The following is a 16,410-nucleotide window of genomic DNA, read 5'->3' on the forward strand; positions in this document are numbered from 1 at the left end:
AATACCTATTTTAGAGAATGTTTATGTAAGAGCCATAACAACTTCATGCATCAGGGTGTGGAATCAAACCCAGGACATGTACATAATCCCATAAAAACCCTCACAATTGCTTTCATCAGGGTGTATATTCAAACTTGGAACATTTATGTAGGACTGTGAAAATGAAAAATTGCTTGTATATTTCTTGAAACACATCTGTTAAAGGTAGTTCTAAATTTGAAAGGAAGTATTTGAATAGTTGAAGGAATAAATGCTGACTCTCTTTTGGGACAAACAAGGTGTACTCTTGGAGCACTATCACCAGTGCCTCATATTCAGAACTCTTGAAGAATCATCTTCGACCTGCAGTCAGATCAAAGTGACGTGGACTTTTAACTAGAGGTGTCCTTTTGCAACGTGACAATGCTCGGCCCCATACTTCCCATGCAACAGTTGCAACAATACAAGACTTGCACTTTGAGTGTCTTCCACATCCGCCATAATCACCAGACCTTGCCCCAAGTGATTACAACATGTTTGGGCCACTCCAAGAGGTCATGGGAGGAAAGAAGTTCCGTTCTGATGAAGAGGTACAGCAGGCGGTGCATGAGTGGTTGTGCAGACAGCCACAAGAATTTTTTTATAGAGGAATCCATACACTTTGTAAACACTGGAGGGCCTCTCTTAACATTTATTATATATATTTCACAATTGTGCCTGCACATGCACCAGTTCACAAGCTCCAGAAGGCATAATGTCACACTATTTGCAGTTTAAATCTCAGAATTGTGAAGTTAAAATCTGGCTGAAGTACATTTAAATTTCAGTAGGAAATTTTTTCAGTGTCATGCTGTACTTAATTTCACTGTGATCAGTCTTGTACTTGTACATTATAGCCATCAAATGGCACTTTATCTCATTGCCACTGAATATTAGAAGTTCTGAGAACAGGGCTGTGGACAGTTATGGTATAGTGAATAGGCTGTCGGCTGGATGACCAAGGAATCAGGGTTTGATTCCTATCAGTGGTAAGAGATTTTTCTGTTCTGCACAGTGTTCAGACTAGCTTTGGTGCCTACCCAGCTTCCTGTCCAATGGGTACTGGGAGTACTTTCCCTAGGAGTTATATGGCAAGAGAGGCTGCCCCATAGCTCAAGAGGTTAGTCACTGGGTTACCACTGCGGTGGCCCGGGTTCGATCCCAGGTCTGATCAAGTGGGATTTGTGGTTGCCAAAGTGGCGCTGGGGTGGGTTTTTTCAAAGTACTTCAGTTTCCCCAGCCAATCTTCATTCCACCAAATTCTCCATCATAATCACCCGGGGCAGGCTACAATAGGCCAATCAGTGGCCGCTGTGCCGAGTGGACCCAGTTGGACTCCACCCCCCACTAAGCAAATTAAAAAAAATTAAATTATGTGGCAAGAGTGTGAAGGTGATCACTTATGTCCAGCTGTTTAGATTAAGAATAGACAGAACTCTGCCTGAACTCCCCAGTACCTTTTGATGGCATGTTGCTCAGCTAAGCACAGGGACAACTGTTCATATGAATTTTGCATTGTAAATTAACTGATTTTGAGAGGTAAAATTGGGAAGAGGCTAATTTCAAACCTTGTTGAGGGTGCACAAAGGCCTTGTTCCTGCTCAAGTTGCAGAGCTTTTCTTAATATTGTTGAGGAATTGCAGATTATCAAAGAACTGTGTCATGATTTTAAGACACTTAGTCCGTTCCAGCGCAGATTGTATATCCCAGCTCACCCTTTAAGAAATTGAACTTGAAGAGCTATGTGCTGCATTTATGCATGAAGTTAAAATTTGTTCTGTTAAAATTTACCTGATGACAAATATATCAAACACATGACTTTAATAGTAGGACAGAGTGGAATATATTAGCTTTTTATTTCGTCGATTTTATCATAAGCTCTGTTGTCTTAAGGCTGATGGTAACTGCTGCTAGAGAAGTGAAGTTTTTCAGCATTATATACAAGTTTCATACAAGACTGACGTCAAAAAATGTTGCAGTTAAGTCAAATCTGGTGCACATTTGTTCTCTTGTACTTTGCCCAAGGATGGTGTATGCATTGACTGTGAGAACCATTGAGTGAACTGTTAAAGAAAGAAATGGCTGTGTTCTTACCAAATATGGCCTTGGCTTTCTTCAGCAAGCAACATTTTCCTTTAAACTCCACATACAGGCTCTTTCATCTTCACATTTAAGCAGAATATTTATCCACCATCGCAAATTTTATGCTTTTTATAAAAACCAGTATAAAATGTTTAATTCACTGTGCTGTTACTTGTTAAAGTAATTTGATCAATCATACTTAACAGATCCTGCAAATGATATGCTAATCTATAAGGCAGCTGTAGATATTTCTCAGCTGATAAAACTAGAGGATGCCATGAGCTCTTTAACACTTGGACCCAATGGAGGGTTGATGTTCTGCATGGAATTCCTTGAAAAGAACATGGACTGGTTGCTGCAACAACTATCCAATTACAAGGACCATTACTTTCTGTTTGATTGCCCTGGTCAGGTATGTGCTGATTATTATGATAACAGTATTTCATTATTTCATTTTTTTAATATTGAACCATACTCAAAACCATTATCATATACACAGAAACCAAAAAGAGTTCTGTTGAATACAGATACAACAGCATTAATCCACTTCTGAGTATACAGGAGATTTAATTCTCGTGCCTAATATGCCAGGAAAGAAGGAAAGGTACAGTAACTGCATGTATTAACATGGGTCTTCTCAAAGCTGCTGGTTCTCTGGCCTTGCTAGCTTGGTCCAGTTGGCTCCCTATCATCCTTTCCTTGTGATGTGAACTGATGTCAGGTACCCCATGGTATGTTCTTCCTAACATAAGACTCACATGTAGCTGTTCTACTAAATCTGTTACTTTTCCATGTCTCTAATTATTATCTGAGGCCTGACGCATACACATAAACCCTCTCTCCCTTTTATAGTGACCCTAGTTTAAAATACTGGTAAATTCATACATGTTAGTCTGTAATAGCATGTGCAGCCATTGTAGCAAAGATGTTAGTGTCTCTGCAGTTGGAGATATAATTTGTTATGTGTATAAGAGCATTGGTTAATTCTGTTTTTTCTCAAGGTGCACAACTGCGAAGGTAAATTCTTTATTTTGGTTATGTGGCAAGGTGAACTTAGCCTGTTTGATTTTAACCAGTGTAGTTTAACTTGGTGTGCTGTAATCTGGAACATGAAGCTGTAGAACTCAAAAGTTATATGTTTAGTGAAGTGGTTCATGTTAAAATTGGAAAATACATACTGTGTTTCTCAGTTGGTCTAACTGTCTGCAGGTACAGGGGCTTAGTATGACAGTCATGTTGAATGCTGTGTGCCACACCATCAACTTATGCTGTGCATGTAACATTTGCTGGAACTCTAGCTAACTTCAGTTGCCAACCATTTTGTAACATTCTCATATGACTCTTCCTGAACTCTTCGTTGTTCTCGCTCTCTTTATGTGTTGTTTGGCAGTGTGTTCTTCAAGTGCAATTTCCATTGTTATTATATTACTTAAATTGTCAGATATAATTTCTTTTCCCTGTTATAGAGTAATACCTCCTCTAATCTAGCTTTTACTTGTCAGCAATAATATATGGATGGTCTGCAAGCTGGTGGACAGCATTGTTTTTCTCTAATTTGTCCTGAGACACCCTTTCCATCTTGGAAGTATGATGCCAACAGTGGAATCTCAGATGATAGGATTTCCCTTCCTTTTGTGTAGTAGCTGAGAGAATAGTGGGGTAGTGCCTGAAACAAAATTATCTGGTGTTATACTGCATCTTTTATAAAACATAGTATTGTGAACAATTTGGGAAGTTTGAACATTCAATATTGCTGCAAACATTGCAATCCAGCAAGGTTTCTTTTATAAGGTGGATACCAGCAGTTGCATATCCTGTTGCAAGATGAGTTACATGTTGAACTACTGTTCCAGGTGCTTATAAGGAACTGGATTGCTGGGTTTTCAGCCATTATTCCACTTTTATAGTCCTGTTAATTACATAAATTAACATGTGGTTTGTTATGGGAAAGATTATGTTAGACTCATAAATCATCATACACTGTCAGGCTTTCAGATTTGAGCTGTGTTTGCTGAATTCCTTCCATTACTTCAGCAAATGATGCATTTCAGTCCCAGAAGCTCATCCTATACATTAGATATTGGCCAAGGAAACTTTATAATGAGAAATTTCAAGAAACATTGGTTCTGACCTATTGAGACTACTACAGCAGTCAGAAAGTCTTGAGGTCTAGAATGCATAAATATATTATGATTAATTTTTAGAATGTAGTGTTATATTTCAGGATCATATTCCATTGACACAATTCCTGTGTGATTTGAATAAGTTTATACTTTATAGCATGTTCTGGCCAATATAGGGAAATATAGCAGAAAATACAGATTGTTAATGTAAATGATTTACCTGATGATGGCCATAAATGACCAAAACATGATGCAAAGAAAAAACAATGTAAATTTATTCAGTTTTATAATGTACGGTTATTTAAAATTGATTCATGCTTGCATATGTAATTTTGAGTCCTTTGTTTTAAACCTTTTAAGGTATATTCAAGCAAGCAACTGTCATAGAGTAATATGTGGTAGCAACATGGGTGTTGTTTCCAACAATGAATGAGCAACATGGAGCACTGGAGCACTATATAGCAGCCTTTATTGTCCCAATGTTCCCTGGTAGGCGATATTGAAAACATATTTGACTGGCCTTTTGTACCCCATGATTATATGCTACAGACCATTCCCCCACTGCATGTGTTATATGTATTTGTTCTGCAGGAAAAGAACGTGATATCTGTAATTTTATGTGGGCTCAGTGACACACATTGCTGCCACTGAAGTGTGAAGTAAAGTATAAACTATATGTCAAATGCTTACACATAGTGTCACTCAGATGTCTTAACTCATAAAGAGCTTAGTTGACTGCTTATCAGTGGCAGAAAGAGGTCAGGGAGAACTGATATACGTAGTAGAATTGGCATTACTGAAATGGACTTACAGTGTTCAAGTACGAAAGCAAAATGTGATATCAGTTATGCCTACAGCTCAGTCGTCCATTATTGAGTCATGATTGTTGCATGGATATGTAGAATCCATACGAAGATTTCTGTGGTTGTGTTTTACTCAAAGCTTAATGAGAAGACTTCCAGGACAAAATGGGAAGCTCCCACATAAAAATAACATGTTGGGTTTGTCCGTTACTGGCAGACTATCCGGCTTGAGAACTCTGATCAGCAGGGACTAATCCGCTGAGCACCTTCATTTTTTTTTCAGAAGTTCCCCAACTGTGTATGGAAGAGATGAACATGTACTGTTAGCAGTATTTAGGTACCCATGACAAAGAGTTTCATCTCTCATTTGATATGACAGTACATGAAATATATTTGTTTAGGACATGACATGAGTTACCAAACCGTCTGAAGGACTGTTAGTAGACTCTAAAACAGTTTCATGCATATATTATGGTCTTCGGGGTCATGACAGTGTTCATTCTGGTAGGTGGTTACCAGTGTTTCAGATTAAGATACTGCCTCCATCTTCAGAGTAGAAGGGAATAAAGTCTGAAAGAAGCAGGGAGAAAGGACATAAGTCACAAATGATACATGTTTTTAGCTCACTTCTAGGACCAGGAATAGAGGTGACATAGTGACCCTGGTTTGGAAACACAGAAACATGTTTGTATTGTGACTAGTATGAGCCCTGCTATGCAAGGTAGCTCAGGCAGTACTGTTTCTGACTTGTATTCAGGAGGTGATCATTTTGAACCTTACTGGAACACTGACCATCTTGAAATTTCTTAGTTTGCGTCAGTCCTTGAAGGTACTTCAAATTGGATGATAACCACTTCATTCCACATATTTCCAATAGTTAAGTCATCTAATTATGCTACCATTCAGCCCTTTATAGTCTCTGCTATCAACAGCTTTGCTGAATAAACTGTAAATGTAAGTGTATAAACATCACCAACAAATTGGCTGTAGTGTGATAAGCATGGAAATACTATGAAACATGCAGTTATACAGGACTATAAGAGAAATGTGTTCTTCAGTCAAGCAACGGAGTAGCAGACACATACATGATATTATATGGTGCAATTCAGATGCAGTTCCTGGAAGCCAGCAGCAACCAGAGTGATTGTAGTGTTGTGTCCCATTCATAACAAAGATGAGTGTACACCTTACTGATGTGAAAAAATGTGCTATCGGCCTCTGTATTATGTGTAAGCCAAGCAAGAAACCAGCAGGGGTGGGCGACAGGCTCAGCTCAGCTCAGCTTGCTTCCTGCTGTGGCAGTAGATTTCTGTCAACGTTGCTGGCAGTATAGACCAATAAAATTTCAAAACATTGCCCAGAGGTGATGAATTTTTATTTCTTGTCTGAATGTACCTTTACAGATTACTGTTAGATAATGACATACAGAGGGTTGAAGTACTGTCAGTACATTTATCCTCTTAACTACAACTTGCTTCTGTCTGCTAGGTTTTTATGTTTAATTTTTCCGTAATAGTAAAATATGTAACATCATGATTAGTTCAGTTATGATTTTAGGTGGAACTGTACACCCATCACAATTCTATGAAGAATATAACAGCAAACCTTGTGAAATATGGTTTACACTTGTGTTCAGTCCACCTTGTGGATGCTCATTACTGCAGTGATCCTGGTAAGATAACCTTGTAATATTTAACTCTTTCACAGATTCTTGGAGTTACATTATAGCATATGTTAGTTATATGAAAGAGCAAAACCCATTTATTGCAATGTCACATCAGCTCTCTCAGAGAAGGAGAGTAATGTTAATTTATTAGGTGTCAATGTAGATGTAACACAGAAACTTTACCAAATCAGAAAATAAATAACTAACTTTACATATACACACATTCTAAATTAGCTAACTTAACACGATGGAGTAGAGTCCTTGAGAAATTAATGCCATAGTTAAACTAAATGAGAAATTTTACCGCCTTTCACATAACTTAAGGTTTATTAACATGCGTAAAAGAGCTCACTACTGCACCTATCTTGAATCAGAGGAATCTAGTTCACATACTCCCACACTACTTTAAATTTCATTTTATGTTATATGTACATCTGCACCAGGGTTTTCCAAGTGGTCTCCCCTTCATGTTTCCAACTAATATTTCATGGTACGTTTTTATTTCTCCTGCATGTGCTACATACCCATCCCATTTCATCCAGCTTCATTTAATTACCCTAATGATATCTGGTGAAGAGTACAAGTTAGAAGTTCCAAATATTCGTCTCAGCATCTGTTTTCAAAGACCGTCATTCTTCCCTCAGAGTGAGAGGTCTGAGTTTAACATGACATAAAATAGCATGTAAAAATACAGTTTTATCTTAATCTTTACATTTTTAGATAGGACATGGGAAGGCAGTGGATTCTGACCAAAATGGTAGCAAGTATTCGCACATTGAATCATATCTTAGTTTTTTATGAATATCATTTTGATTTGCTACTGCCATTTCATACAAAGCAAAATATGTTTTCTTTTTTCATGTTATAGGTCTGTCACTGTAGAGTATTTCATGACCCTGCTTGAATGATGCTTGTGTTTCTCAAAGTTAAAGACCCATTCCTCTCAATTTAGTCTTTGTATAATAACACTTTCAGAAGCTCAGATTATGTAGTATCAAATGACAGGACAGTTATGGAACATTGAATTATGAAGTATGTGGACAGAATTGTTCATGTATAATGTAAGACACTACCCTGGCATTTGGCTTGAGGGACAAAGGAAAACCATGAAAGAGTACAGTTAGGATAGCCATTCACTGAGCCAGGATCTGGACATGGACCACTCTGTACAAATCTTGAGTTCAAACCACCTAACTGTGACAGTGAGTTTCCAAGGACTGGTATGGCTGTGTAGTTATATTGTTGGCAGCACAAAATTGAGAAGTATATTCTCCACTGGCATGATCTTCATTTAGTTTTTAATGGATACCGGCTCATTTATTAAAAATATGTCAGGAAAGAAACAGACACATATGAGGGTTGGAACTTTAATAGTGGTAACTATTTATTTACAGCTGATACAAAATAGATGCATGTTTCGAAGTTTTACTGTCCTTCAGTGTAGTCACCAGCATTGTCTACAACCCGTTGCCAGTGATATGGAAGTCGTAGGATACCTTTAGCAGCACCTGTTGTGTTGATAGTTCGAAAGGAGCAGTCTTCTGCCTGAAGAATCTCTGGAACAATTCTGAAGTGAATGCCATGAAGTGGTTCCTTCATCTTAGGAATCAAGATGTCACAAGGGCTTAAGTCCAGGGAGTATGCTGGATGGTACAGAACTTCCCAGCCCCATCAATTGAACAAATCAGCCACAACTCGCGCTGCATGCGGCCAAGCATTATCCTGCAAAATGTTTGGTGGGTTCTGCAGAAAGTGTTGCCGCTTCTTTCTCAATGCTGATCGCAGGTTATGTTCCAAAAATGAACAGTAATCCTGTGCATTAACGGTCTGCTGTCGGGGAACGGTGTGCGTTAGGATAACACCGTCAGTCATACATGAGAATCACCATAACTTTCACATTGCTGGGTTCTGACAAACTTTGACTTTCGTGGTGACCCGTAATGATGCCATTCGTTCAATTCACGTTTCATTTGTGGCTCTTACGATTTGGCCCATGTCTCATCCAGCATAATGATGCGGTGTAAGAAAGCCTCTCCTTTGCACTCATAGTGCTCCCAAGTGGTTACAAGCAGCATTGTATCATAGCCATTTCTGTCAAATCATGAAGAGCCCATCGTGGTGTAATTCTTCTCATCCCAAGACATTCCTTCATATTGTGAAGCACAGTCGTATGTGCTAATCCTGTCTCTTGGGCCAGCTCATGAATCGTATGGCATCGATCACTCTCCACTAACACAGAAAGAGCATACACTTCTTCACTGACACTAGGATGACTTGGCCGATGCATGTCTGCCACATTTTGGCGTCCCTTGTTGAAGGCTTTTACCCACTTTGCCATTGTTCTGTAAGGCAATGCAGATTCTCCACAAACCTCTTGAAGACCTTGTGATGACACCGTCATGCTGTATGGCCTCTGGCACATTCAATCTGTATCACACTTCATTGTTCCTGTTTCAAAAACATCGTGACAACACCACATTAGACCGCCAGCTAACATGAAGCTCTGATCTTCTCATCACTGCGGATGCTCATGATGTGGGAAGGGAGAGTCCATTTGCTCTGAGGTGAGATAGGTATGTAACTTGTGGTATAAGCAACATTATTTGGTTCCATTGCATGGCATCTCTACAGCAGTGTTGCCACTATTAAAGTTCCAACCCTCATAGTAACATGTTATTACCAAACCCCCTCCCCTATAATAATTATTAAAGATGCTTCTATATCCACTGTGATTTTGTCTTCTCCAGTGACAATAAAATTGGGAACGTAACTTACATTTTAACCAAGAACGCTGCAGGCCCTGCAGCAGGAAATTGAAGTTGCATGTGCTGCTGTTCCACCAATACCAATAGAAAAAGTATGCTGCTCTTTGCTGTTGTCAGTAATGTGTTAATATCTGTCCATTTGACTCATTAAAATATAAGATAATAAAACGTTTACATTTTTTGGGACACTATAGTGTAAATTCCAGCTTTGACATTTATGCCAGAATGTGTATATACAGTATGTGGTTATAATAATAATTTGTGAAAATGTTTTATATGTGGTGTGATGATGACTTAGCCAAGAAGGTGGCATATATTTTGTATGTAACTGTATAAAATCTGTGTGCAGCACTGGTTGCTGTATAGGGTCAGTACAGTATTGTAAAAAAAAAAGGCATGACTAAACTTAATTTCTTTATTTGAATGTTACTCTTTTAAGTTTTAGCCATTATATATATATATACATATATATTATGGTGCTGATGAGAAAAGCAGCCATATATAGGTTGAACAGGTATGTCTGGTTGTAAAGCACATATTGAAGGTTTATCCTTTTTGAAGACCAAGAAACCAGGCAGGAGGATGTTCAGAGTTTCTACGTTATTGTATGCATATATTTTGGTGTTTTATCCCATTTGCATTTTGGTATATAGGTAAATTCATCTCTGCATTGCTGCTGTCCCTGTCTACAATGCTACAGATGGAGCTGCCACATATCAATGTCTTGTCCAAGATAGACCTTATGGTTCAATATGGAAAGAGTTTACAGTTTGGAATTGATTTTTATACAGAAGTACTGGATCTCGGCTACCTGCTCGAATGTCTTGATGAAAATCCCATTACCCACAGGTAAGAAATATGCTAAGTAACCAAGGAAAGAACACATGATCAAGAAGTGTAAATTTTGTTGTTTACCACTGTTGAATGGAAAGTAGATGGCAGTGTTGAATACATCTCTGAGCTAACGCTTCACCATGTTGTTGAAATGTGAAGAACAGTACTATTAAAGACAGTAAAATCTGCTTATAATGGAATTCCATATTCTGAACATCTGTTTGCTTTTGACACATTTCCATATACTTTAGTCTTTTTCTTCTGTTGGTCCCACTTGGAACATAGGGCATCTGTGAAATGTTTCGTTTCACTTCAGTTTCTTAATCTAAGACAGTATGACTCCTTGGACAGGGGATCAGCCTGGCACAAGGCTGCTACCTGACACAGACAGACATCCATGCATTGAGTGGGACTTGAATCCATGATCCCAGTGTTTCAGCAGGCAAGGACATTTCATGCCTTAGACCATGCAGCCACTGTGATCAACCCATACTTTAGTCACCAGTAAATACAAAATATTGCTCAGTACTCTTCATCTGTTATATGAAAATGGGAGCTTTTATCTTGTGTAGGCAAATGTTCATAAATAAAGTGCTTTGTGCTCAGTCAAGTCACTCAAGATGGGACTCATGGGGATCATCATTTATAGGTTGCAGAATGTAATTCTATGTTTCATAAAATCTGTAACATATTCATAATGGTATCATACAGTACCTTACAGTGAAGTAACTCCCATGAAAGCCCATGGGTGATAATTTGACAAGAAAGAAAGACCAGTGTGTGGGGGGGGGGGATAGTAAACACCACACACATGTATTACATGATAACTGTATTGCACAAATTTATTGCCCATAATGTTACTTTACAGGATTAGCAGATGCAGTAGGTAACTTCAGTCGGGTGTTAATAATGAAATAAAAACATACATGACACTAATAGTCTGCTGGCTTTACAAGACTAGTGCTAAGATCAGGCCTGCACATATTCTGGGACATTGAGCCTAGAATTTTTTTCTGTCATAACCTTACTAGTGCATGGACCATCAAAGATTATGAGCAAAATTATTTCCTTAATTTTCTTTATCCCCTTCATATCTTTGTCTCCTTCCCTGTTCCCTCCTTCATCGTATTTCCATCTCTGTTGTTTGTCCATCACATGCCACCTTTCTTCTTCCCAGTCCTCATTAAAATTTCCATCATCCCTGTTCTTCTCTTCTTATATCCCTTAATCTCCACCTGTCCCTTTTTCAATTCATTTTATTTATCAATTTTGACATCATTCCTGTTCCCAGTTCTAGCAGTGGTAGAAGATGGTTTGTGGTTTCCCATATTTTAACACCAGGTTTTGTGTTTTCTCCAAGGATTCTGAATTTGATGATGTTTCATAACTAATGCTTATTTATTGCAGTCAGTTTGATGGAACTTATTACAAACGATTTAATTGTATTCTTTTGTCACAAAGGTACAAGAAACTAAATGCAGCACTGGTGTCACTTGTGGAGGATTACAGTTTGGTAACCTTCATTCCTCTAAATATAAATGATCAGCAGTGCCTGTTGCGACTCAAGAATACTGTTGATAAAGCTAATGGCTATATTTTTGGATCTGGAGAGGAACGCAGCGTACAGGCATTGCTTTCAAGTGCTGTTGGAGCAGAGTATGAACATGAACGAACTGGTTTTATACGAGATACATATTCAGATGATACACAAGAACATGATGCAGACTCTCTATAATTTAGAACTGTCCTTCATGATTGTCAGTTCATATTTTTGCTTCTAAAATTGCAATCATTCTCTTAATATAGAAGTTCTTGTAATCTTCCGGAAGTGTGTCTAGATGTTTTGTGGCATTCTCAACCATTTGGAGGGCCTGAAACAAAAGACAGCAATTGTCAGAACTGTGATTCAACACTATTATTCTTTTGTCTTGGGTTTATATAATATCAGTAAATGTTTAATATTATGTATTCGTGTTTCTTTTAATGTGGAAGTAATTGATGTCGTCAAACCTAGTGTTTTTGTATAATTTCTGTAGACATCAGTGCAGCTATTGTCAACAAGTAAGGATCCATTTTATTCATCTTGAGTCACAAATAAGTGGCCAAGAGAGTTCTTATAGATTATATTTGCATTATGTGTGAGAACAGTGAAGGGAGAGCTGTATCAGCACATTTTCTCAGAATTCAACTTATTAGTTCCAGTGAAATCTAAACTTTGGAACTCACTGTGCTGAATATTTAACCTATTCTTTCATTTTTATTTTATATACCTTTTGTGGTGATTTGGATTAAAGAATGTTTCTAAATGCTTGCTAATTTTATTGATAGGGCTATTAATGTGCTTTTGTGTGAGTGCACATGAGCAGCTTGGACTATACTTGTGTCAGGCATCAGCTGTACATAATGGAATTTCGTATGTTTCTCAATGTAAAAATCACTTCATTTAGTGTCGTTTTAAGCCCAGTTACATTAGTAAACATCCTCTACTGAAATTATTCATCTGTTTAGACTTTAAATAAATCCACTGCCCCCTAGGAGTAAATATTAAGATGGGGTTTTATTTGTATGCTAGAATGCACATTCAGACATTTGGTTATGGAAATCTGCATTTTCATAATCCTTATTGAAAATTGGTTAGTGGATAAGCAGTATACGCATAACATTAATTAAGTTGAAGAATGCCATCTTCTGGGATGTGGCACCATGTAGATCCTGTGTGAACTGACTTTTCAGAGGAACGTCTGTTCACACAGGATCTACATGGTGCCACATCACAGAAGATGGCACTCTTCATAGTCACTGCCATGAAAACCTCAAATCATACATTTATAAAACTTTTTTAAGGTCTGGAATTCTCACGACAATCACTGTAAAGATTCCTGTCTTCTTGGATGTGACAAGTATAACCTAGTAGATCATTATCAACATTTGCGAAGACACTGTTGCCACCATCTTGTCATGAAGACAGATACAGCAGGTTCTTCCAAAATGTTGGCAACAACTTACCAAACAATACTGCATCACATCCCAGAAGACTGTAATCCTCGTTAATAAAACAGTTCAGTGATTCCATGCCAAACCATCCAGGCTACATAACCCATCACCTATTTTGTAACTTGCTTGCAGAACATAGATATCTGTGTAATAAGTAGAAGTAATGTTGTCCCTGTGCTTAACTAATTAAGCACTACTACATGAAGGCGTATGGGCGAGTGGATGTATAGATCCACACTATCTTGACCTCGGAGGTGAGTGTTCAGCTTCACGCCCATGCCGCTTTACCTCTGGGGTAAGAGCCACTGATACCCATTGGATAGGAGGCTGGGTGGGCCCTAGAGCCAGTCTGGACAATGTGGAGAAAACTCTTGATCCTACTGGGACTCAAACGCTGGCCCCTCAGTTATCCAGCCCATAGCCAGTTGCTATACCGAATGCACTATGTGAAGTCATTAAAGAAGGAACCCTATGTGTGTGTGTGTGTGTGTTAGATGGGAATGTAATAATTGCTCTCTGTGGTTAAGATACATTCAACTGTGAACCCATGTTTACTGTAAAGTCAGACTGACTCATAATTTTTATAGTAGCAGTTCTTTTCTTTTATCCATAGAACTTACTGTACATGCATAAACTTGGCCACTGCTGTCTTTAATAATTTATTATGAAATGAGTAGTGAAAGCATCAGCTGTAGCTTAATGAGTTTACTGTTAAGGTCTAAGTTATTTAGTTTGCAGATCTGATTTTCTGATTGGTAGTGAGGTTGAGGCATTCCAGGATAACTTAGAACAGATTGGATGAGCTGGCAATCAGGTTGGTTTCTAGAAATGGCAGAGATTTTTTCTTCTCCGGTGGCCAGACTGTCTCTGAGACCCACCCAGCCTCCTACCCAATCTGTACCAGGTGAGGCATGAAGCTGACCACTCACCTCCACATAGTGCAGAAGTCAAAATACATAATGCCTTCAAGACATAGTTCTTAATTAAGCATATGGACACCTTTACAGTTTAGCAAAGTTAGGTTTGTGTACAAGTCACAGTGAAACAAGGATTCTCTGTCTAAATCCACAAATATCCAGGAGTACATTAATTACTGCTCTTTGGCTCTGTGGTCCTCAAAGAACCTTGGCTTCCTTTACAACAGATGTCCATTCTACTGTTATTTTGCCTTTGCCTTAACTCTTGTAAATCATTCTCCATGTGTTCCAGCCACTTCAATCTGTATCTACTCTTTTACCTTCTGGCTTGCTTTGAAAAATTTTCATAGCCACCCTTATTTGATCCATTCTGATTCATGCTCCAACCACTCCAGTCTTCTTCTAATATCTGGTACCATATCAGGGGTTTTACATAGTTTGTTCTGGTTTTGATTCCAATTCTTCAAACTCCTTGTTCAGTTACTAGTCCATGCACCTTAGAATTTTCATATGCCATATGTTTTAACATAATTTTATCCTTACCATTTATGGATCACATTTCCTATTCATAAATCACAACTGGTTTTTAACATTTTTCTGTATATTATGACTTCTGATATTCTGTTCACAGTTCTACAGTTTCATATGTTGTAAAGTATAAAAACATTTACTGCCTGAGTTATTCACTTCAATTTTTCCCTCTTATCAAAGCACCTAAATATTTAATCCTCTTCAGATACTTTGCCATCACTATTCAAATCCTATGTAAATTTCTCATAAACATTATGCACTTGGTCATGTTTGCATTCATTTGAAAGAGACTTTCAAATATGTATTAAAATAAATTTACAGTATTTAAATCAGTGACTTCCATTCCACTCATGTCTTTATGGAAACACTTGGCCTGAGAGTGATACCTATGGATTAGGAGGTTGAGTTGGGTTGGATCAGGCCAATGGATCATCCTGGTTGATGCAGATGAGAGAATGAAAACTGACTAGGTTTATATATTAACCCTTCAGACTATAGCCTACTCTTATCCCCACAACTATGACAGTTGACAAGAAAACCACAGAATGGGATACAGGTACACGCCTCTATTAAGCGGAGAGATGTGGGGATCTCAGGGTCTCATGTCAGTGAATGTGAGAGATACAGCTGTCTAGGTTGCAATGCCATGACATTTAGAGACAGCCTAATGTTTCAGAAAAACGTGTCATTTTCATGGTTGCTGTACAGTGTAACAATGCAGAAAACTACCTTTTAACCAAAAAGATTGTCAACATTATGACAGTTACCCTATTGGCTGGAATAAGGTCCTTGTTCCCATATGGATCATTTTTATCATACAATTCATTATTCAAATTCTTCCAGAAAACATTTACAGAAATTCCAAAGTCCAGTGCCAAAGCATTATGGAACCATAATGCAGGGATAAATATTATATCCCCAGCTTCCATTATACATTCATATCTCTGAGCAGAAAGGAACTTCGGATAAAGTTTACAGTCTGGATTATCAATGTCTAACACCTGTGATTTATCCCCTATAAGATACATGTTCAAAGCATCATTTGGACTGAATAGTGCCACCCTTTTTCGCCCTTTTACTTGAATTAATAAATTGTCCATCACATCATAATGGGTCCACAGCTGAACTCCTGGTGATGCAATGCGAAATACGCTTGAGAAAAAACTATTTTCATTAAAGAAATTTGGAATTTTGATGTCGTCGGCAAGATGTGGAAACTGCTTCCTGATATCTGCAATGTCCCGACTTCTCCTGTCGAATCCCAACGATCTTAAATAATAGAATTCACCAGGTGTAAGAAAATAATCTTCCTGGTCACATGTTGGAGCTGAAGTTCTTTTCACCAGTTCATAAATAGGCAATGTTTTATAAAGAAAGTTTTTACTTGCAAAGTTCATCAGTGGACTTGAACTGACATGAACTTTTACATCCACGTTTCCAACTTTTTCGCAAATGTATTCGCTTGTCCACTTTGATGTGCATTCTCCGATGTCGACACCTCGAAGTAATGCTGGCTCACGCTTTGGGTAAATAGAATTTACAAAACTGTCTTTCGTAACATTTTCATACATGGAAACAGGCCTAACACTCAATGCACTCTTCATTTTACCATATACCTAACCTCACATTTAATATACGTCCATGCAACATTTTACAATACTTCAAGCCGTGAATTCA

The 16,410-nt window shown here is 38.0% G+C and overlaps 2 protein-coding genes across 4 annotated transcripts in view; one reads left to right on the forward strand and one right to left on the reverse strand.

The window, feature by feature from the left end:
• LOC111863622 (GPN-loop GTPase 2) overlaps positions 1–12,839 on the forward strand; it is a 24,534-nt gene extending 11,695 nt beyond the window's left edge. For all 3 annotated transcript variants that reach the window (XM_023850110.2, XM_033751137.1, XM_023850109.1), the window contains 4 exons: positions 2,307–2,512; positions 6,584–6,698; positions 10,111–10,306; positions 11,753–12,839. In XM_023850110.2, coding sequence (XP_023705878.1) covers positions 2,307–2,512; positions 6,584–6,698; positions 10,111–10,306; positions 11,753–12,026 — 791 coding nt within the window. In that variant the 3' untranslated portion in view covers positions 12,027–12,839. The remainder of the gene's footprint in view (positions 1–2,306; positions 2,513–6,583; positions 6,699–10,110; positions 10,307–11,752) is intronic.
• On the reverse strand, positions 12,029–16,348 carry LOC111863620 (tRNA wybutosine-synthesizing protein 5). The gene is made up of 2 exons (XM_023850108.2): positions 15,501–16,348; positions 12,029–12,162 (listed from the first exon to the last, which is right to left on the reverse strand). The coding sequence occupies exons 1-2, from the start codon at positions 16,335–16,337 to the stop codon at positions 12,055–12,057; spliced, it is 945 nt and encodes a 314-aa protein (XP_023705876.1). The 5' UTR covers positions 16,338–16,348; the 3' UTR covers positions 12,029–12,054.
• Between the last annotated feature and the right edge of the window lie 62 nt (positions 16,349–16,410).

The sequence above is a fragment of the Cryptotermes secundus genome, unplaced genomic scaffold (assembly GCF_002891405.2).
Source record: "Cryptotermes secundus unplaced genomic scaffold, Csec_1.0 scaffold99, whole genome shotgun sequence".
NCBI lineage: Eukaryota > Metazoa > Arthropoda > Insecta > Blattodea > Kalotermitidae > Cryptotermes > Cryptotermes secundus.

Coding starts and splice junctions, on each gene's coding strand:
- LOC111863620 (XM_023850108.2), bottom strand. CDS start 16,337: ATGAAGAGTGCATTGAGTGTTAGGCCTGTTTCCATGTATGAAAATGTT. Junction 12,163..15,500: donor ACCTTATTCCAGCCAATAGG/GTAACTGTCATA, acceptor CTTTTGTTTCAG/GCCCTCCAAATGGTTGAGAA.